Source organism: Peromyscus californicus, unplaced genomic scaffold (assembly GCF_007827085.1).
Source record: "Peromyscus californicus insignis strain IS unplaced genomic scaffold, ASM782708v3 Scaffold_9__1_contigs__length_137607984, whole genome shotgun sequence".
NCBI classification, from domain to species: domain Eukaryota; kingdom Metazoa; phylum Chordata; class Mammalia; order Rodentia; family Cricetidae; genus Peromyscus; species Peromyscus californicus.
The window spans coordinates 80,974,638-80,997,800 of NW_026294617.1; the positions used below are offsets into that span (position 1 = coordinate 80,974,638).

At 41.7% G+C, this 23,163-nt stretch overlaps 1 protein-coding gene across 5 annotated transcripts; it reads left to right on the forward strand.

The window, feature by feature from the left end:
• Nucleotides 1-334: 334 nt before the first annotated feature.
• On the forward strand, nucleotides 335-18,232 carry Sike1 (suppressor of IKBKE 1). Of its 5 annotated transcripts, XR_008216461.1 has the most exons (6): nucleotides 347-570; nucleotides 763-868; nucleotides 2,067-2,209; nucleotides 3,276-3,389; nucleotides 4,947-5,158; nucleotides 17,785-17,898. XR_008216461.1 is itself a non-coding variant. In XM_052731012.1 (5 exons), exons 1-5 carry the CDS (start codon nucleotides 412-414, stop codon nucleotides 18,088-18,090), a joined length of 828 nt encoding a protein of 275 aa, XP_052586972.1. In that variant the 5' UTR covers nucleotides 335-411; the 3' UTR covers nucleotides 18,091-18,232. The 5 variants fall into 5 exon arrangements, 4 of the variants coding, with proteins under 4 accessions (XP_052586972.1, XP_052586975.1, XP_052586974.1 ...); XM_052731012.1 differs by lacking the exon at nucleotides 4,947-5,158 and having other exon boundaries at nucleotides 335-570; nucleotides 17,785-18,232; XM_052731015.1 differs by lacking the exon at nucleotides 17,785-17,898 and having other exon boundaries at nucleotides 4,947-7,101.
• The last annotated feature ends 4,931 nt before the right edge of the window (nucleotides 18,233-23,163 follow it).

A 23,163-nucleotide genomic window follows, 5' to 3' on the forward strand; every position in this document is an offset into this window, starting at 1 on the left:
GGAAGGAAGAGGAAGGGCACAGAGGAAGGAAGGGAGGAGGGAGGAAGTGAGAGGTTCCAGTGTATTTTACCACTTGTTGGGGAGGGGGGAGGTGTTTGTTTTATCAGTTTGTTGAAATCCCATGACAAACCACATCAATCAAAACCAGAAGAAAAGGAGAACTGAGACCGGAACAGCTGTAACATCATGAAGAACCAGGATGTGGCACCAAGCCGACCTCTGCTGCTCCACCTAAGAAAGGCTGTGGCTAAACCAGAGGTTACCACGAATCCAGCACTGCGCAGGCGCCGACCGGGCTGCCAAGGCGCCTTTAAAGCGTGCCCGGAAGTGACGCGATCGCGCTGATCCCAGACGGGGAAGGGCTGAGCGAATCGCTGAGGCCAGCGGGCCGGGCGGGCGTCGTCGGCCGCTATGAGCTGCACGATCGAGAAGATCCTGACGGACGCCAAGACGCTGCTGGAGCGGCTGCGCGAGCACGATGCGGCGGCCGAGTCGCTGGTGGACCAGTCGGCCGCGCTGCACCGGCGGGTGGCGGCGATGCGGGAGGCGGGCGCCGTGCTGCCCGAGCAGGTCGGGCCGGGCCGGGCCGCGCCCTGGGGTGGGTGCGACGGGGAGCGGGCGGGTGGGGTCGCCGCCTGATTTATCCTGGTCTGGAGGGCAGGGCGGGCGTGAGAACTTCCTCTGTGATGGGTGGGACTGCTGCCGCCTCAGGAGCACCTGCCTGTGTTTGCAGCGGCTTAATCTGTCTGTCTGTCTGTCCAGTATCAAGAGGATGCACCCGACATGAAGGACATGTCTAAATATAAACCTCACATTCTGCTGTCTCAAGAGAATACCCAGATTAGAGACTTGCAGCAAGAAAACAGAGGTTAGTCGGGCCTCTCTCTCTGTGTGTGTGTGTGTGTGTGTGTATGTGCAGGATTTTTTTTTTCCGTGTCTGGTAATAATTTGGACATTCACAAGAGTGTACATCTCATATCTATATCTAGGGTCAGTGCTTAAGAAGGTCATATGATAGCAGTAAAATCTATTAGATTACTCTTTTTTTTTTTTTGGTTTTTCGAGACAGGGTTTCTCTGTGTAGCTTTGCGCCTTTCCTGGAACTCACTTGGTAGTCCAGGCTGGCCTCGAACTCACAGAGATCCGCCTGGCTCTGCCTCCCGAGTGCTGGGATTAAAGGCGTGCGCCACCACTGCCCGGCCAGATTACTCTTTTTTAAGTCTTCTGAGTGATGACTTTGAAAGAGTTGTTTAATAGAGCTGAGTTGTTACATGGCTGGGGGCGGGGCACATACCAGATGGAGGCGTATATACCTAAGTTCAGAGTCTATAAATGTAATATTTTAATATTAATTAAAGTGAATACTAAAGTTAAGATCGAGGTGGTTTTTTGTTTTTATTTTTGTTTTATGTTCCTGTGCAAGATGGACGGCTAGAACTTTGTCTCCAAAATATACATTCTTAGGGTTGGTAATGACTACAGTATGGCAGTTGTCTTACAGAGACCTTTTTACATCTTCCATTCCATTATATTCCCCTGTCGTCGTTTTGAGATCGACAACCCAGGTATTTACACAATGCAGTTAAGAGACAGGTTCACATTCGCCAACAAGATGCCCCAGCAGATAATGGCACTAGCCAGAAGGCCTGAAGAGCCAAGCCTGAGGACCTGAGTTCCATTCCAAGGACCCACATGGTGGAAGGAGAGAATTGACTCCTGGAAGTTGTTCTCTGACCTCACATGTACACTGTGGTGTTTGCACTCAAATCAACAAAATAATTTTTTTTTAATGCGCTCATTTTGCTTCTAAGTCTTAAGCAAGTAAATTAGAAAACTGAATTCAAATCTGTGTCTTGTGATTACATATCCCATGTTACTTCTACAAAACTCTACTGTCTAGAAAGTTGTTTTTCAGGTAGACTTTAGTCACTTTTGTGGGCTTGAATATCGATTCCCAGCTTTGGATTCACAATATCCCATGGAGTATCAGAAAGCCCCAGCTGTTAGGAGGTTTGCCTTGGGACCTGTTACAGACATCATTGCCCAGATGTTTGCTTTTTTGTTAGAGCTGTGGGTTTCCTTGGAGGAGCACCAGGATGCTTTGGAACTCATCATGAGCAAGTACCGGAAACAGATGTTACAGTTAATGGTTGCTAAAAAGGCAGTGGATACCGAACCAGTCCTGAAAGCTCACCAGTCTCACTCTGCAGTAAGGAAACACCGATAAATAAATTCTAAAGAAACCATACTGTCATCTTGAGGTTGTTGTTTTGTTTGCAGAAAAGCATGTTCCTCTTTCATGGTTTTCATGTTCACTCTGTATCTGACGGAGGCTTTGTGAAGATACGAATAAAAGAAGGGGATCAGGGGCTCCCCACATCCTTTTGAGTGGTATCACCTCCCTCACCAAGATCTCTTTTTCAACCTGAGACAGGATGAGTTAGAGTTCTAGGCTAACCTGGGCTACATAGCAAGCTAGATAGCAAGCATGATGGCAGCTAGTGTTGAAAGCCTTCGGTGAGTGCTTGGCTGATTATTACTTGTGTATTCTACTAAGCTGTAAGTTTTGTACTTACGGGGGCATGAGTTCAGTTTTATCTATGTCCTCCACATAGCAAGCCGTCACTAACTTCACTAAATGACTCACATTCTGTTACTGGGGATGTGGGGGCAGTCTTGTTTATTTTATGGCAGTTCCTACGTTTTAACTACTGTTTAATTTGGAAAACCAGTAGCTATTTTTCAGTTTGTAAGGTGCTTCCTTGTTATATATTTACACATATTATGTATTCTAATCTACAGTTCTTAAATTGGAAGCTACTATTTACTACAGTGAAAGATGTTTCTTTCATCTTTCATTGGATGCATTTTACTGACTTACAAGTTTCGGGGAACTGGAATGTTTTAAATATCTAAATATTTGAGTTATTATCTTTTTTTTTTTTTTTTTTTTTTTGAGGCTAGGTGCTATTTAATAGAGGCTGGCATCTGCCCTCCTCAGCCTCCCAAGGACAGGATTACAGGTGTGTGCTACCACACTTGACACCTGGATATCAAATGCTCTTTTGAAAAGTGGAAATTATTTGAAATACCACAGATTTATATTATTATGGCTCAAAATATAGGGTAATTGAAGTGTAACTTCTGTAGCATGTACTAAATGAACCCCTCCCAGTTTATTTCTGCAAGGTTTTTAATAGACTTAAAATTCATAATGCACATGCTTTTTGTGGTCTTCATAACTAAAAACTATTTTTTCCATCTTATTTTCACAGGAAATTGAAAGTCAGATTGATAGAATCTGTGAAATGGGAGAAGTGATGAGGAAAGCCGTTCAGGTGGATGATAATCAGTTTTGTAAGATTCAGGAAAAACTAGCTCAGTTAGAGGTAAGGTGGTTGAAGTTTCAAGTTCACCCTTTTTTCTCTTTCATTTGTTTTGTTAAGTTCACTGTTTTTCTAACAGTTTTTATAGGATCTCAGAATATGTCATCACTCTACTATCACTGCAGTGTATTAGTATTTTCCTTTTTACAAGAATGTCTCTAAAATGAGGGGGTCGGGTGTCTGAGAATGTGGCCTGAACTGGCCTAAAACTAAAAGTTATCCTGCATGAACCTCCTGTGTTGTCTCAGTAGTGTTATGCTAACAATAATACTAGCAGTATTGATGTTCTCTGTGGTTCCACGTGGTGGTTCACAACCATCATAACTCCAGTTCCAGGAACCCGATGCCCTCTTCTGGCACTCAGATGGTGCAAATACATAGGTGCAAGCAACACACACATACACATAGTGAAATGACTCCTCCAGAGTGCTGAGAGGCAGTGAATATGGTGGAGGACTTGTTGATCATGCTGTTCAACCTTTTGGTGAAGCTAGAAATGCTCTAGTTTATCAGTGTGTCCTGTAAAGAGCTGGACACGGTTGCACACACCTGAAATCCCAGCACTTAGGAGATAGAAACAGAAGAATCAAGAGTTCCAATTCAGCCTCCACTACATCAGACACTGTCTCAAAATAGAGAGAATTTTCGACAGACATGGTAAAAATGGAGTGTAAGGTGTCATATCTAGATAGAAATCAAAGGAAGTGATAGGTGTCAAGTACCAAAAGTACTAGTTGAATTATGAACCAGAGAGATGGCTCAATATTTAAGAGCACCTGTTGCTCTTACAAAGGACCTAGATTCGATTCCAAGCACCCACATGGTGGTAACTCTACACCCAGAGCATTGTGTCCCCTTCTGACCTAGAGTACCAGGTGTTCACATGGTGCCCAGACATACATGCAGGCAAAATACTCATACACATAAAATAATAAAATAAATCTAAAAAGAAAAAAAAATTAATCATTTAAGGTCCAAGTATGGTGGTGCATGCCTCTTATCTCAGTACTCAGGAGGCAGAGATAGGTACATATTTGTGAGTTTAAGGCCAGCCTGATGTGTGTATCAAATTGTAGGCCAGCAAAGTCCACTTAGTGAAGCCAGGCAGTGGTGGCGCATGCCTTTAATCCTAGCACTCAAAAGGCAGAGCCAGGTGGATCTCTGAGTTCGAGGCCAGCCTGGTCTACAACACGAGATACAGGACAGGCACCAAAACTACACAGAGAAACTCGGAAAAAAAAAAAAAAAAAAAAAAAAGTCTACTTAGTGAGACTCTGTCTCAAAAATATTTTTTTCTTTGGGGGAGCAGAGTTGAGACAGGGTTTCTCTGTGTAGCTTTGGAACTCACTCTGGAGCCCAGGCTGGCCTCGAACTCACAGAGATCCACCTGCCTCTGCCTCCCGAGTGCTGGGATTAAAGGTGTGCGCCACCACTGCCCGGTCTCAAAAATATATTTTAATCATTTAAAACTTTAAAAATATTTTTCTTCTTTCTGACCCCAAATAATATGGTCTGACACATTTTAACAGTTAAAACACAGGAAATATCTTCTTTCCCCAGCTTGAAAATAAGGAACTTCGAGAATTATTGTCCATCAGCAGTGAGTCTCTTCAGGTTGGAAAGGAAAATTCTGTGGATCCTGCTTCCCAGCCCATCAAATAACTGAACTTCTGAACACTGGCTGCAGATGGCCCATCATGGAGAGAAGTGACTACCTCTCCATAAGATGCATCAAGTGTCTTGCCACAGACTTGAGTTAGTGTCGATTAGAGGTATGAGATGGCAGTTCAGAATTGCCACTTGCCATTCATTGTCCACAAAACAGTTTGGGGTGTATTAGTAAAAATAGACACGTCTCACCATTCCTTTGTCAGAGACTATGTTCAGTTTTTACTCTGGGACTTGAATTTATAGAAACTGCTGTTTTCAGTTCATTTTTGTTTTTCACATCTCTGAAACTCCGAACATTTTATTATAAACCAGTGATTTTATTTTATATAGGATTATAAAATTGACTTCTAAGAATTTTAAGAGGTTGAACTTTTTAAAGGTACATGTTTGGTGTAAACCTGGATTTTTTTTTTTTTTCCACTTGCAAAAGTAACGTGATTCACAGAAGCAGAGCCTCTGAGTTCCGTCACTCATCTATGGAGTTTGGATTCTCTCTGGTGCTAGGAGTTGACACTTGGTGGTCAGGTGTCTTTTCTCTTAATTGAGAGGATCTATTACTAGTCCCCGGGGCAGTATACTTGACACCAAGTCACCTGGGTTTGGGTTGTTCTCCTCCCCACAGGGATCACATAGTCATTCAGAGAGTGCCCAGGAACGTGTACCAGCCCCATCAGGTACAGTCCCACATGAGCACTTGATTTAAATGCCACTTGATTTAAAAGCTTTTATTTATTTGATTAAGCAATCCACTTGCCTTTTGTTTGACTAGGGAATATTCAGCTTAGGTAGTTGGCCGACTAAGAAGAACGTGTCTAGATTTCCCCACATCATAGTTCGTGGGCACCGTGCCCCACTATTTGATGGGTACATCGCTGTGATTGTGAAGAATGGCACTGCTTGGATGGCTTATCACCAGCAGTAGTAGTCTGCTGTCTGAGATCTATTTGAGTTTTACATGGAAGCACTGTATCACCCACAGAAAGCTACTACAGTCCTGATGCCATGCAGGCGATTGAGAACAAACGGAGATTCAGGTGCAGGGAGGGTCTGCTAGTCACCTTGTCAACCTTCCCCTGACCTTCCTGGTTTACTCAAATTTATAAAGAATTCCTTTTACACGATTTGTTTGCCCAAAATAGCTGAAAAAAATCTTAACTCTGTCAATATTTGCCAATACTAAGCACCATACCATATGCGAAAGATGATATTAAGAAAGATCTAAGCCGGGCGGTGGTGGCGCACGCCTTTAATCCCAGCACTCGGGAGGCAGAGCCAGGCGGATCTCTGTGAGTTCGAGGCCAGCCTGGACTACCAAGTGAGTTCCAGGAAAGGCGCAAAGCTACACAGAGAAACCCTGTCTCGAAAAACCAAAAAAAAAAAAAAAAAAAAAAAAAGAAAAAAAAAAAGAAAGAAAGATCTAGTGTTTATATGTAAAGTTTCTTTTGTATGGTCCAAAGAACTAATTCGAGCTAAAGCAACAAAATCTATCCAGAACGTTCTGAGTCCATCTGATCCCGTTAATACTTACGGACTTTAATTAGAGTAGTGGACAACTCCAACCATTTGCCTTGAAGTATCCCCTAAGTGCCCAAAGTGTACCCCACAAGCCCATCGGGAGCAAGTATCCTCTCCCCTAAGTGACAGTGTACTCCACAAGCCCATCAGGAGCAAGTGTCCTCTACCGCTTGTCAGCTGTCAAGTTTCATTGAAAATGGTAGTGTTACCAGATAGTCTGTGTCAGCGGTGTACACAGGAGCCCTTTATCTGCCTTATGTTCCCTCTTTCCATCTTAGCCACCAGAAGAACCTCTTCCTCTTAGTCCTGGGGATATACTGAGCTCTCAATGCCCTGTGTCATATAAATTATGCCTGGTGTTAATACTGTGAAGGTAATATAGAGCTAGTGTATTGAATGGAGAAGGAGTGCTCTTCACTTTGTGTGAAGATGTTAATGTCTCTTGCAGTAGATGGAAGAATTTAGTGTGTGAAATTTTAATATGAAATTATCTTTGCTAATAAAAACCTCTATGGGGAAGATTTGCTAATTTTACTGAGTAATGAGTCTAATTAAGAAGTGTAGAAGGGCCGGGCAGTTGTGGCACATACCTTTAATCCCAGCACTTGGGAGGCAGAGTCAGGAAGATCTCTGTGAGTTCGAGGCCAGCCTGGTCTACAGAGCGAGTTCCAGGTCAGCCAAGGCTACACAGAGAAACCCTGTCTTGGGGAAAAAAAAAAAAAAAGAAGAGGAGGAGGAGGAGGAGGAGGAGAGAGGGTTTTTTTTTTTCAGATCTATAGCAACCTTGTCAAGTGACAGTTCATAAGCAATCTGCATTTAGCACAACATATTCACAGTATAACTGTACACATAGCATATTAATAAGGTATTCATTGCACAAGTACCATATGTATAATTTATCACTGAACTCTATTTCCATGTTCCTTAAAGTGTTGTTCACTCACCTATTAAAATAGAAATTTATAGATGGAATCTGAAACTTACATTTTAATAACCATCCCAGAAAATGACAATACTAGTTGAAGAATACGTCTTAGGGCCAGTGAGATGACTCAGCAGGTAAAGGTGCTTGCCACAAAATGTGATGGCCGGAGTTCGATCCCCAGAACCCATATGGTGGAAGGTGAGAACTAACTCCTGCAAGTTACCTTCTGACCTCCCACACAAAAACAACCAAGTATGTGTACTGGTCTGTGCAAAGAGTAAGACTTCATTAGGAGTTATATGAGTTGGGGGGAAAAAACAGACCTAAGACTTTAAAAAGAAAAGCATGGTAAAGGGAGTCAAGCCAGTATACGTAGAGGGTTGGAGATGTAACAGCTGGTGTGGTGTTGCCTGGTGTTCACAGAGCATTGGCCTTGATACTCAGCACCAGATAAACTAGGCATGGTGGCACATGCCTGTATTCCCAGAACTTGGAGGCAAAGGCAGGAAAATCAGGAATCCAAGGTCATCCTTGGCTACATAGCAAGTTCAAAACCAGCCTGGGCTACAAGAGACCCTGTCTCAAAAGACAAAACAAAATGTTGTTCATATAATTATGATGCAGTATGATAAATCTGATATAAGTGTATATAGAACACAGAAAGGACTGTTTAAACTTGAGAATCCAATTGTTGACGGGTTGCTAGGAGTAGACCTAGAAAACAGCTGCAGAAGCAGTCTAGATCTGCAATGATTATACCTCGTACTGTACTGAGGGCTCTTCTTCTGCATCAGACACTGACACAGAATCTCCATTTCAACTCTTTACAGTTCCTCACACACTAGAAGGTTCTTATTTGTCCAAGTAGAGCCAGGATTCACACCCAGGCACTCTTCAGTGCGTTTCTTTTTCTTTTTTTTTTTAAATTTTTTTTTTTAATTTTATTTTTTTTTATTTTTCTTTTTTTTTTTATTTCCTGGAGCTGAGGACCAAACCCGGGGCCTTGTGCTTGCTAGGCAAGCGCTCTACCACTGAGCTAAATCCCCAACCCCTTTCAGTGCGTTTCTTTTTTTTTTTTTTTTAAATATTTATTTATTCATTCATTTCTTTATTTATTTATTATGTATACAGTGTTCTGCCTGCATGCCAGAAGAGGGCGCCATATCTCATTATACATGGTTGTGAGCCACCATGTGGTTGCTGGGAATTGAACTCAGGACCTCTGGAAGAGCAGCCAGTGCTCTCAACCGCTGAACCATCTCTCCAGCCCCTCAGTGCGTTTCTTAAGCACCAAGTTAAGATGCCTTTAAATGCCAAATATTGTGTGGATCTCATGGATTTTGGTTGGCAAAATCTGTTCTTATTTACAAGGGCACGAGAAACACCGAAGCCTGTGTATTGGGAAATACCATGAATTCAGTTTAGTAGGGTCAACTAATAGGAAAATGTTGTTGCCTGTTTCCTAGAATGTTGTGCATATGATGGTTCCCGCTGTAGAGGAGAAAGGGTGCATTTCTTTACAGGGTGCCGTCTTACCATGGTGGCTTTCGTCTTCCATGCTGTTTTCTTGTTGTTGTAGATCACTGCTGTGTCAGATGCCATGCCCGTGTGGAAGGCAGGCAAAAATAGGAAGCTGACTGCCTTGGAGATACATGGGAAAAGCAAAGTTTCCAGAAATTATAAATGGAGTTTTCCTCTCCATATTTGCCTCACATACTAAATAGACATGTCTGGTTGTAAAGAAGGCTAGATTCATAGCCATGCCAAATAAAGTCAGTGTTCTCTTAGCAAAGAGAAATAATATTGAGAAAACAGCAATGGCTGATTGTTACATTTAGTTGTTTTTCTGTAAATATACTTTTTAGCAAGTTTAAATTATTAGCTGCAGAGATACTTATATTGAGTCACTGAGAAAATGGGCTCTCGTAGACACCTTTTATTTCTTTACTGACTGCCCAGTGTCCTAACCCCTACCTAGGTAGGGTTCCCTTGTCTACTGTGTCAGAGCTTCCTCGTTCCTAAGGAATTTGGAAGTCCCAGATGTTTTCCAGCCTCCTTTGCAGCTAGGGAAGAGACAGCTGCCTTGAATTTCAAAGTTAGCGATGTGGCAAAGCAGGGAGCCACACAGAATCCTTTGAATCCGTAGAAGAACAGCAAACATGAGTTTGGAGTGCCAGCCATCGGCTCTGTGAGCTTCTGTGTCTGCAGGGGAGACCCGTGTTCACTGCAGACATTTTCTGTTTCCTGGCTGCCCAAGAGATTTTGAGAAATACTTTTAATAAAGTTGCTTTTATTAAAACTACCCTGAATTAGCCGGGTGGTAGTGGCGCAAGCCTTTAATCCCAACACCTGGAAGACAGAGGGAGGCAAGCTCTGTGAGTTCGAGGCCAGCTTGGTCTACAAAGTGAGTTCCAAGACAGCCAAGGCTGTTACACAGAGAAACCCTGTCTCAAAAAACCAAAAAATAGAGCCGGGCGGTGGTGGTGCATACCTTTAATCTCAGCACTCGGGAGGCAGAGCCAGGCGGATCTCTGTGAGTTCGAGGCCAGCCTGGGCTACCAAGTGAGTTCCAGGAAAGGCGCAAAGCTACACAGAGAAACCCTGTCTCGAAAAAAAAAAAAAATAGGGCTGGAGAGATGGCTCAGAGGTTAAGAGCACCGACTGCTCTTCCAGAGGTCCTGAGTTCAATTCCCAGCGCCCACGTGGTAGCTCACAACCACCTATAATGAGATCTGGCACCCTCTTCTGTATACATAATAAATAAATAAATCTTTAAAAAAAAAAAAAAAAAAAAAAAAAAAAGCCGGGCGGTGGTGGCGCACGCCTTTAATCCCAGCACTCGGGAGGCAGAGCCAGGCGGATCTCTGTGAGTTCGAGGCCAGCCTGGGCTACCAAGTGAGTCCCAGGAAAGGCGCAAAGCTGCACAGAGAAACCCTGTCTCGAAAAAAACAAAAACAAAAAAAAAAAAAAAAAAAAAAAAAAAAAAAGAAAAACCAAAAAATAAATAAAAAGAAAAACTGAAAAACTACCCTGAGTTGCCTGTAACTAAGAAAACAGATTAGGGACATATATTTTTAAACATCCATGCACATATAAGTTTTATCAGTACTTCATTATCTTTGTATTTAAATTTTACGTTAATTGGACATTTATAAAAGGATAACATTATCTAAATTAAAAATTAAATCATTACCAGTGCTGGGACTAATGCTTGCCTAGCATACGAAAAGCCCTGGGTCAATCACCAGGACCACAAAAGCAAAACCAGAAAATTACCAGTGCTAGCCAGGTGAGGTAGTCCACACTTTTACTCCCAGCACTCTGGCTGGAGTCAGCAGCAGGCAGATCTCTATGAGTCTGAGGCCAGCCTGGTCTACATACCAAGTTCCAGAACAGTCAGGGCTATATTGTGAGACCATGTCTCCAAAAAAACACAATATAATTTTTAAACCAATGCTTTTTCACCTGTTTATTTGAGTTCCTACTTCTCTCTACTCCTTCCCTGCTTCTTTTTTAATAGCTTTAATCATAGGTAAAAAGACCTAAAATATATGGGTATCTCTTAGGTAATCTACTCAGTTTTGTTCCTTTATAAACTTTATAGAAATGGCATCATACTGTATGTAGTCTAAAGATTTGAATTTCTTCACTCCGTGTATTTATAATATTCAGCTGTCATTTTTTTTTCTGTGATCTATGTTTCATTATTTAACTATAAAACATTGTTAAGAAATACTGGCCGAAACCGGGCGGTGGTGGCACATGCCTTTAATCCCATCACTCGGGAGGCAGAGCCAGGCGGATCTCTGTGAGTTCGAGGCCAGCCTGGGCTACCAAGTGAGTTCCAGGAAAAGGCACAAAGCTACACAGAGAAACCCTGTCTCGAAAAACCAAAAAAAAAAGAAATACTGGCCAGGCGGTGGTGGCGCACGCCTTTAATCCCAGCACTCGGGAGGCAGAGGCAGGTGGATCTCTGTGAGTTCGAGGCCAGCCTGGACTACATAGTACATTCCAGGAAAGGCGCAAAGCTACACAGGGAAACCCTGTCTCGAAAAACCAAAAAAAAGAAAAAAGAAAAGAAAAAAGAAATACTAAATACTATACTATATGTGAGGTTGGAGCTTAGTGGTAAAGATGTGCGTAGCATGTATAAGGCCCTGAGTTCAACCCAACGCGCACACACACACACACACACACACACACACACACACACACACACACACTCACACACACACACACACACACACGAGGGAGAGAGAGAGAAATATGCTATAATATTTTTTGGCTGTGTGGTGGTGGTGCATGCCTTTAATCCCAGCGCTCAGGAGGCAGAGGCAGGCGGATCTCGTGAGTTTGAGGCCAGCCTGGTCTACAGAGGGAGTTCCAGGATAGCCAGGACTGTTACATGGAGAAATCCTGTTTCAAAAAAAACAAAAATAAAGTACATTTTTGTGATCTACAGTTGTCGTCTTAATTCTCCAGCTACTTCATATTAACTACATTTATCATTTCATATTTGCTGTCATTTCACTTGGACACCTCATAATGGACTTTTAGAGTGAATTAAGGAGTGTTAGTCACTAACACAGTGAAAAGCAGTCCGGTGTTGTCTTTTGTCACGTTCCAAGCACGTTGAAAAGGAGACAGAATTCAGAGTTCAGCTAATCCAGCTGTGCCCAGCATTTCTTATAGCTTTTGTTGTTTGACTTTCTTGGGAAGTCTACTCCAAAGAAATGATTCTGCTCAAAGCTAACTAATGAACCAGTGAGTTTTGTGTAGGTACAGAACATGGGCAACTTACTGCCCGCTGCACCATGGAAGGCCTCTCACCCCCACCCACGCAATTGTTAACTGCTATATAGCCTCGGAGAGGAGAAGCCTTCTGAGTTGTTCCGGCTAACACCTTTGCGTGCCCGAAGGACAAGATTCTTCAACCCTTCACCTCTTCCTCTAGCTCTTACATTCTTTCCACTCTTCTGAGATGTTCCTTGAGCCTTGGAAACTATGGTACAGGTGTATGGTTATTTTCTGAGCATTAGGCCACTATGTCTCAGCAACAAACCCATATTCCCGGCAATTTGACCAGTTGTGAATCTGAAATCACTGCCACAGTAAAAAGTTTTCTTGCTACATGGGCAGATTGTCTAACTGCTTTCTGAGTATTGATGTTGATACACACATATTAGTGCTGTGGTCAGTCTCCAGCAGCGAAAGTTTGTTTTGATTCATTTTTGTCAACTTGACACAGCTTAAGTTCTCTGGGAAGAAGAATATCAATTGAGAAAATGCCTCTTATCGAATTAACTTGTAGGCAAGCCTGTGTGGCTTTCTAGATTAATGATTGGAGGGTGAGAGCTCAGCCACACTGTAGATAGCACCATCTCTGGGCAAGTAGGTGGTCCTGAGAGGTATAAAAAAGGGAGCTGTAGCCAATTGTGGTGGGACACCCTTTAATCCCAGCACTCGGGAGGCAGAGGCAGGTGGAGCTGAGTTCCAGGCCAGCCTGGTCTACAAAGACTAAGATGGCCAGAACTGTTATAAAGAGAAACCCTGTCTCAGGAAAAAGAAAAAAGAAAGAAAAAAAAAAGGAAGGAAGGAAGAAAAAGAGAGAAAGAAACTGAATGTGAGGCTGAGGAACAAGCCAATAAACAGCATTCCTCCATGGTCTCTGCTTAGTTCATGCCATGACTTCCCTTCGTGACAGATTGTCAAGATACTTTTGGTCACAGTGTTTAGTCAGCAATAGAAACAAGCTGCTTTTTGCAGTGGGAATCATTTGGAGTGGTGAGAATAAATGACTGTGGAGTGCTCAGCCCAAAATGAGACATCTATCCCACCTCCTCCAAGCAAGGCTCAAGGAACCTTACGGAAGAGGGGGAGGGAAGGATGTAAGTGACAGAGATAGGGAGGAGTGCTGCAAAATGTTGTCTCTTGAAAATGGTATGGCTGTTGTATTGGTGAACTCGTTCACGGCAGCTTTGATCACGGACACAAGACCGGCACAGAATCAAACCAGCCAACATTTCACCATGGATGAAGGAGGGTTACATGAGGTGATCCCTAACTGAAGAGCCAGAAGTTGATGGTTGTGGAAGGAGGTGATGTTTTTTTCTTCACTGTCTGTTAGGTTGTCCATGTTCCTGTGGATGACCCCACACCCATACACATATATGCTGAGGAATAATCCTCTTGTACACTGTAAAGATTTGTCACTTGAATTGGTTTAATAAATCACTGATTGGCCGGTAGCTGGGCAGGAAGTTAGGCAGGAAAGCCAAACTGAGAATGATGGGAAGAAGGAGGACAGAGTCAGAGAGTCGCCAGCCAGATGCAGAGGAAGCAAGATGAGGACGTCATTTTGAGACAAGGTACCAAGACACGTGGATAAACATAGATAAGAATTATGGGTTAGGACTGGAGAGATGGCTCAGAGGTTAAGAGCACCAACTGCTCTTCCAGAGGTCCTGAGCTCAATTTCCAGCACCCACATGGTGGCTCACAACCATCTGTAATGAGATCTGTCGCCCTCTTCTGTGTACATAATAAATAAATAAATCTTTAAAAAAAAAAAAGAATTATGGGTTAATTTAAGTGTAAGAGCTAGTTAGTAATAAGCCTGAGCTACCAGCTGAGCATTTATAAATAATATTACACCTCAGTCAGTTATTTAAGAAGCAGCTGCTGGGTATTTGGGAACAGGCAGGTAGGAGAGAAACTTCCACCTACATGTGTCACCCATATATTTGGCAAGAACTTCCACATAAAACCTGAGAAAGCTTAAAAAATGATTCTAGCCAGGCAGTGGTGGCACACCCCTTTAATCCCAGCACTCGGGAGGCAGAGGCAGGTGGATCTCTGTGAGTTCGAGGCCAGCCTGGGCTACAGAGTGAGTTCCAGGAAAGGCGCAAAGCTACACAGAGAAACCCTGTCTCAAAAAAAAAAAAACAAAAACAAAAGGTGAGATATAGAAATGATAGGATAAAAGGGTAGATTATTGAATCTACTTTAATCAAAAAAACAACTATTAATCTTACATATTTTACATTGGTGTGGATTTGGTTTATTGATACCAATTTAAAGTTAATTTTGTTATCCTGTATGTATATTTCTATTCTTGTTTGGGGTATTAAGTTTATGCAGTTCATTTAAAAATATATATAATCAAGAAATACAGATTAATAGTCATCTATAATAGTCAAACTTAGTCTTATGTATGTCTTCAAGGTCATACACAGATATATTTAGATAGATGGTCTTCAAACACTTCAAAGATATGCAGAATATGGCATTTAATATGTTTAATAACCTAAGGCTTTTCATGACAGTATGACACATCTGCTCCTGGAAGCACCTATCTACTTCAGAAAAGACAATGAGCACTGAAGAAACTTCATATGAAGTTTGCTTTCTTTATGGCAAAAGCTAGCCATGTGGTCAAAGAAACTTGCCTCAATTGCTGACAGTTACTGCCCCAACTAGACCAGCAGGACTCAAAAAAGGCAACTGCTGAACTTTGCTAAGACAAGGTAGTACAGTCCATCAAAATTTTCTGCTTCACAGGAAAGTCTGTCAGATATGCTAAGACTGCAGGCCAGAGTTGGATGCCCCAACATTGCAGAGAAACTTTGGGTGACAGTCCAGGCAGCTTGAATCCTTGTCATTAGGTAACATTTCACCCTTCTGGGGTCTTTGATAGAGTTGAAGACTAGATAGATGTAGTTATAGTTTTCTTTAGTTATGATAAAAGATAAATTAGGTACCAAATTTTGGATTCACAAAGATAGATAATAGAGTATTTTCTCTAATTTTGCCAAATACAAATAGACTGGATATTGTAACCGTAACTCTTTTTTTTTTTTTTTTTTTTTTGGTTTTTTGAGACAGGGTTTCTCTGTGTAGCTTTGTGCCTTTCCTGGAACTCACTCTGTAGACCAGGCTGGCCTCGAACTCACAGAGATCCTCCTGGCTCTGCCTCCCGAGTGCTGGGATTAAAGGGATGTGCCACCACCGCCCAGCTGTAACTGTAATTCTTACTTAATGATTATTTCATTGTATATAATCTTACTATGTTAAAGTTAAAGCCTTCCTTTTTAATTAGACAAAAAGGAGAGAAATAAAGGGAACGTCTGACTACACTGCACTTCCTCCACCCCCAGCTACATGCTAGCACCTGCAGGTGCCCTCAGCCCTCACAGCAGCAGCAGCAGCAGCAGCAGCCCATTGCGACCCCAGGGCTCACACTGGCCTGCTTGCCTGGTCACACACCCCACCAGCCAAGCACCGCTGCTGCTGCTGCTGCTGCTGCTGCTGCTGCTGCTGCTGCTGCAGCTGGCTCCCCTGCCCTCCTGCATGCTCTGCTGTTGATGTAGTCATTGCTGTGGACACACAAAAAAGTCAGTAGAGCTGACAAGGCGAGAATTAGGTTTTATTTTTTTTTTTAAACTTTCCCATGTTAAGAATGGGAAATAGGCCGGGCGGTGGTGGCGCACGCCTTTAGTCCCAGCACTCGGGAGGCAGAGCCAGGCGGAGCTCTGTGAGTTCGAGGCCAGCCTGGGCTACCAAGTGAGTTCCAGGAAAGGCGCAAAGCTACACAGAGAAACCCTGTCTCGAAAAACCAAAAAAAAAAAAAAAAGAATGGGAAATATTACAAAACAGGGAATTAGGACTCTGTAGAGTTCGACAGTGGATGGTTTAAAAATGAAAAAACATAAATGAATAACCGACATAGCTGGGATTGACATAACGTTGATTGTAATTATTATCTGTTTGGTAATTCATGGTTTAATCCTTTAAAAAGTGGTTTGATATCTGTGCCAAATATAAAAAAATTGACTAATAAGATACAGGCCTTAGAAAAACCTACCAATGGAACTAAAAAAAGTATTGACACACAGACAGGAATTTAAATCAGAACCTTCCACATCATGTCATGTTCAAACTAAAGAGGAGTAGTCCAAGATTATTAGAAAACCATCTTTTGTTTATTCAGTTATCATATAAGAATGACCACCAGTTATGGACATTATGGGAATACCTGTACAAAATTAAGACTGACAATGCTCCAGCATATGTCTCTAGTAATGAAACAGTTTTTTTGCATATTATAACATAAAGCATATTACAAGTATACTACACAATCCTACAGGACAAGCAGTTAGAGAAAAATCTAACTGCACTTTAAAAGATATGCTTAGTAAACAAAAGGGGGTAATAAAGACCCCCAAAGATAGATTACACAAATGCTTTATTAACTTTAATTTTTTAAATGCTAATGAGAAAGGAATGACAGCTTCAGAGAGACTTTGAATAGCAAAAAAAAAAAAAAAAAAACTGCTGAATTAAATGAGTCTGTGTACTTTAAAGATGTGTTGACCTCAGAATGGAAACCAAGATATGTGTTACATTGGGAAACAGGTTTTGCTTTTGTTTCCACAGGAGAAGAAAAGCTATGGCTATCATCAAAATTGATAAAGATTAGATTTGAACAGGAGAGACCTCTTGATTAAAAGAGGTGATAGTTCATCAAACAGCATGACCATTCAATTTAAATTAATTTATAAGACTAGCAAATGCCTTTCATTTGATCAGATATAACTTGCCAAAAAGGAAAACTTACCAAAGTTAAGGTTGGGGCAGGGTATGGTGATATATTGTGTACCCTAATAAAATTTACCTGAATATCAAAGAACAGAAAAAGCCAATAAATTAAACATAGATGCCAGGCAGTGGTAGCACACACCTTTAATCCTAGTACTCTGGAAGCAGAGATCTATCTGGATCTCTGTGAGTTCAAAGCCTCCTTGGACGACATGAGATTGACTCAGTCTAGGAGAGGAACAGAGCTAGGCAGTGGTGGCACACATCTTTAATCCCAATACTTGGGAGTCACACACCTTTAATCCCAGCACTTGAGATCTCACACCTTTAATCCCAGTATTTGGGAAGCACACACACCATTAATTCCAGCACGAGGAAGGAAGTGATGGCTGGGCAGAGAATAGTATATAAGGGTGAGGAGACAGGAACTAAAGGCTTTTTCATCTGAAGCCTTTTGGGTAAGGACTCAGAGGCATTCAGTCTGAGAATTCGTGGAGACAGAATCAGCTGAGGAGATGGCAAAGTGAGAAGTGGCTGTGGCTTGTTCTTTTCTTTCTCTGATCTTTCAGCATTTACCCCAATATTTGGCTCTGGGGTTTTTTTGTTTGTTTGTTTGGTTGGTTGGTTGTTTTTTTTAATAAGACCATTTAGGATTCATGCAACAGCAGGGTTTTGTTTTTGTCTTTCCAGGAGAATGAAGACATCCGACTAAGGAATATGAAGACCACTGGACAAATGAGATATCTGAAGAAAAACGACAAATCATCCAGAGAAAATGTCCCAAGAAAAAGAGTAAATTGGGCCGGGCGGTGGTGGCGCACGCCTTTAATCCCAGCACTCGGGAGGCAGAGCCAGGCGGATCTCTGTGAGTTCGAGGCCAGCCTGGTCTCCAAAGCGAGTTCCAGGAAAGGCGCAAAGCTACACAGAGAAACCCTGTCTCGAAAAACCAAAAAAAAAAAAAAAAAAAAAAAAAAAAAAAAGAGTAAATTGGCCTAATAATATAACACATTTCCAACAGGATAAAATTTCATAAATCTTCCCAAATGTTTGTGTCTGCTGTTCTCTACAGACATGTGAGGCAAATGGTCTCTTTGTAGTCCCAATTCAATTAAAAAATAAAGCTGACTTTGAAGCTGGAGTGTGACTCTTTCTCTAAACCCAAGCATGAAAAAAAAAATCGAAAATCTCTATCTCATGTCATTAGAGCCACCTGGTATGGGACAGAAGAAAAAGGAAAATTAAGGGACTATTCTATTGCCCCTAATCTCATAATCCTTTGATTTTATTTTGACTCTTTAAAACTTTTCTTAAGGTATAAATAGTATCTCAAAATTTTTAATATTATTGGGGCTGGAGAGATGGCTCAGAGGATAAGAGCACTGATTTCTCTTCCACAGGTCCTGAGTTCAATTCCCAGCAACCACATGGTGGCTCACAACCATCTGTAATGAGATCTGGTGCCCTCTTCTGGCCTGCAGTCATACATGCTGTATATATAATAAATAAATCTTTAAAAAAAAATTTAAGCTGGGCAGTGGTGGCGCACACCTTTAATCCCAGCACTCAGGAGGCAGAGGCAGGCGGATCTCTGTGAGTTTGAGGCCAGCCTGGTCTACAGAGTGAGATCCAGGACAGGCACCAAAACTACACAGAGAAACCCTATCTCGAAAAAACAAAACAAAAAAACAAAAAAAAAATAAGATTATTATATATATTTAAACTTCCTATCATGATATTAATGGTCATATCCAGTACTAATTCTAGAAATAGGCTTCATCTTGCTTCCTGTTCATAATTTCAAGGCTCGAGTCTGAAGCGGGTAGCTAGGAATTAAGTTTGTGTAACCTGGATATACTTAACAAATTCTAGTCATTTTGCCTCTCCAAAATTTGTTACATATGACATTGAAAACGTTTAAGTTCTCTGCAGAGAACCATGACCATTCCTAATAGTGACCTTTAAAGTCTCCAAAGGGATGATGGGGCCCCACAATGATGATTCCACCTGCACTGTGATAATGCCACTAAGATGACAAATACCAATAAAGATCAGCTTTGGACTACAAACTGCTCAGGACAATATCGAGGTAGCTGGCTGAGATGATCCAGCTTCATAGACTACTCTAGTCAGGACTTCAGATGAGCCCTGCACATTCCCATCACACCAAGACTGGACACCAGCTAGCTCTCCCAGGACTTGACCATTATCTCAAATTTCTCCGGGTCCCCTAAAGATGCCATCACCACCAGACAACAGGAAGTAATTTTAAGAACATGATACCCATATTCCCAAGAGGTAGGGTGGGTGGTTTTCGGTCATTCTGTGGATTATGGATGTTAATCATTGTTTAGGGGGGTTGGTTGCAATTTGTTTTTGGTCATAGTCAAGGAGAAAACTAAGCAAAGAAGATTAGTTTCAGGGATCTTGGTCTGAAAAGAAAATAGAGAGTATAGGAATGATAAAAGGATAGACTGTTGAATCTACTATTAAACTAAAAAAGTAACTACTAGTCTTAAACAGTTTACATTGGTGTGGATTTTTGTATATTGATACAAATATGTGCTTCTACTCTTGTTTAAGGTATTGTACCTGTGCAGTTCATTTAAAAATGCAATATAAATTTCTAGTCCTTGAAAGTTATTATTACAAACTATTTAGGATAATAAAGTAATGCAGGTTAGTACTTAGTGACCTATTACAATCAAACTTGTAGTCATGTTAGGTATGTTTTCAAGGTCAAACAGATATATTTTTACATAGACAGGTGGTCTTCAAACACTTCAGAAATCTACAGAATATGGCATTTAGAATGTTTTAATAACATAAGGCTTTTCTTGACAATGAGATACATCTGCTCTTAGCAGCACCAATCTACATCAAAAAGAATGGGCATCAAAGAACCTCCATATGGAGTTTACTTTCTTTCTTTTCTTTTATAGATTCTTTTTAAAAAAAATTATTTAACTTTATTTGATATGCTTTGGTGTGAAGTATAAGATCCCCTGGAACTGGAGTTACAGACAGTTGTGAGCTGCCATGTGGGTGCTGGGAGTTAACCCAGGTCCTCTGGAAGAGCAGTCAGTGCTTTTTACTGCTGAGCAATCTATCCAACCCTGGAATTTGCTTTCTTTATGGCAAAAGCTAGCCATTTGGACAAGAAACTGCCCTTGCCTTGACTGCTGACAATATGCTGTCCAAACTAGACAAGCAGGACACAAAATGACTGCTGAACTTTGCCAAGACAGGATAGGACAGTCCTTCAAAAATTCCTACTTCACAGAAAAGTCTCTCAGTTATTCCAGGCCTGTAGGCCAAAGATGGATGCCCCAACATTGCAGAGGAAACTTGTGTCAAGGCAGCCAGCAGTTCCTGTAATTTCTTTTAGTTTTGGAAGTTGCTTGTCCTGTACTTCCTGTTTACTAAGGTAATATTATATCCTTCTAGGGTCTTTTATGGGGTCTAGTTGAAAACTAGATAATCATAGTTTTCCTTAGTTATGATAGAAGGTAAATTAGGTACAGAGCTTTGGACTCATCAAGATAGAATAAATAATGCAGTATTTTCTCTAAATATGCCAAACACAAATGGACTGGACATTGTAAATATAATTCTTACCTGATAATTTTTTTTATTGTTTATAGTTTTACCATGTTAGAGTTAAAACCTTTCCTTTTTATTTAGACAAAAAGGGGGAAATGTTATGGAATAATCTTTTTGTACACTGTGAAGATGTGTCATTTGGATTGGTTTAATAAAAAGCTGAATGGGTCGGGCGGTGGTGGTGCATACCTTTAATCCCAGCACTCAGGAGGCAGAGGCAGGCAGATCTCTGTGAGTTGGAGGCCAGCCTGGGCTACAGAGTGAGTTCCAGGACAGGCTCCAAAGCTACACAGAGAAACCATGTCTTGAAAAACCAAAAAAAAAAAAAAAAAAAAAAAGCTTAATGGCCAATAGCTAGGCAAAATTTCCAGGACAGAGAATGCTGGGAAGAACAAGGTGGAGTTGCCAGTCACACAGAGAAGGAGCAAGACATACAGGAGGACAGGTAAATGCCATGAGTCACATGGCAACACATAGATAAATAGAAATGGGTTAATTCAAGTTATAAGAGCTAGTGGAAGCTGGGTGGTGCTGCAGGTCTTTAATCCCAGCACCAGGAGGCAGAGGCAGGTGGATCTCTGTGAGTTCGAGGCCAGTCTGGTCTACAGAGTGAGATCCAGGACTGCCAAGGCTGTTACACAGAGAAACCCTGTCTTGAAAATCCAGGGGGGTGGGGGAGGGGGGGAGCTACTGGGACAAGCCTAAACTACCAGCTGAGCTTTCATGATTAATAAGTCCCCATGCAGTTATTTGAGAGCTGGTTGGCAGGACAGAAAGATCGTACTACAGGATATGGTGGCTGCATAGTGAGACCCTGTCTCAAACAAAAATTCTTTTGAGTGCATGTGTGCATGTGCAGGAAGGCAGCAGGCACTGTGCTGTACGCATGGTGCACACGTGGAGTTCAGAGGCCAGCCTCAGGTGTCAGCGCTTGTCTTCCACCTTGTTAGCAGCAGGGTCTCTTGTTTCCTCCTGTATACACCAGGCCAGCTGACTCCTGAGCTTCCAAGGTTTCTCCTGTCTCCACCTCCCAGCTCACCACAGAAGAGCTGGGTTCTGGATTCAAAATCAGGTCCTTGCACTTGTGTGGCAAACACTTTACCCACCGCCTGCTCCTCTCTAAGTGGGTTTCTGGGACTGGTGTGAGAGACCAGTCTGGAGGGACTCCTAGGAGCTTGTAGCTTCTCAATACAGTTGAAAGACAGGAAAAACAAGTATGAAGCTGCTGTCCATGCAACAGGGCATACTAGTTTACAGTAAGCTTTATATAACTAGGAATATGCTAATGTTCAAAAGCATAGATTACTACCTGAACTGGTAACCATCATTTATTTCCATTATCAGTTATGTCCTCTATGTAATCGTACTGCTGTACTCTTACAGGACCAGCGCTGCAGGTTTGTCTACACCAGCATCACCATAAAGATATGACTAATGCACCTCCCTACCCTGTGACATCTCTAGGCAATAGGAATTGTTCCGCTCTATTATAGCACACTGCCTTCCTCTGTGAGGCCTAACACAGATCAAAGGCCATTATGTGGTATAGAATTATCATATATAGCCGGGCAGTGGTGACACACGCCTTTAATCCCAGCACTCGGAAGGCAGAGCCAGGTGGATCTCTGTGAGTTCGAGGCCAGCCTGGTCTACAGAGTGAGATCCAGGACAAGCACCAAAACTACTCAGGGAAACCCTGTCTCAAAAAACTAAATATATATATATATAATCTCTATCTCATCAAGAGGAAATATCAGACAAACCAAATTTGGGGACACTGACAGTGACAAAATAGATGACTGACATTCTTGCAAAGAACTAGAGACAGAGGGCTAGAGATACCACTCAGATGTTAAGAGTGCATGCTGCTTTTGCAGAGGACTCAAGTTTGATTCCCAACACATATATCAGGTAGCTCAAAATTAATTGTAATTCCAGCTCCAAGGGATCTGATGCCTCTGGCCTCCATGAGCACCCATACTTATGTGCAGTGTACATGTAAAGACACACTCATACACACCCATACCTAGAAATAAAATACATCTAAAAAAAATCAAGGCAAAGATAAAAGTGAGAGACTGAAGAACTACCATAGACTGAGAACTGTGGATAGAGGCAATGTATAGTCCTAAATTTGATCCTGAGAAAGAAAAAAAGGCTGCTGAGACCCAGACAGGTTTTGTAGTTGACTTACATTGTTTTGTCAAGGTTAATTGCCCAACTTTGAAAATGTTCTTTTGTTATGTAAAGGTACATAGGAGAAGCTGGTGAAATATTCCTAGGAGCTTCCTGTTCCCATAACTGACTCCTTGGAAGTCTAAAATTACCTCAAAACAAATCAGTCCTGATTTCTGATGAGATTTGCATAGTTTCCAGGGCTTACTTGCCTATATTGTTTGGTTTTTAAAATGGATATTCAAGTATTTCCTCCATTTTTCCTTTGTTTGGCTTTTTCTTATTAGTGCATAT

Coding starts and splice junctions, on each gene's coding strand:
- Sike1 (XM_052731012.1), top strand. CDS start 412: ATGAGCTGCACGATCGAGAAGATCCTGACGGACGCCAAGACGCTGCTG. Junction 571..762: donor GCGCCGTGCTGCCCGAGCAG/GTCGGGCCGGGC, acceptor CTGTCTGTCCAG/TATCAAGAGGATGCACCCGA. Junction 3,390..17,784: donor AAAAACTAGCTCAGTTAGAG/GTAAGGTGGTTG, acceptor TTGTCTTTCCAG/GAGAATGAAGACATCCGACT.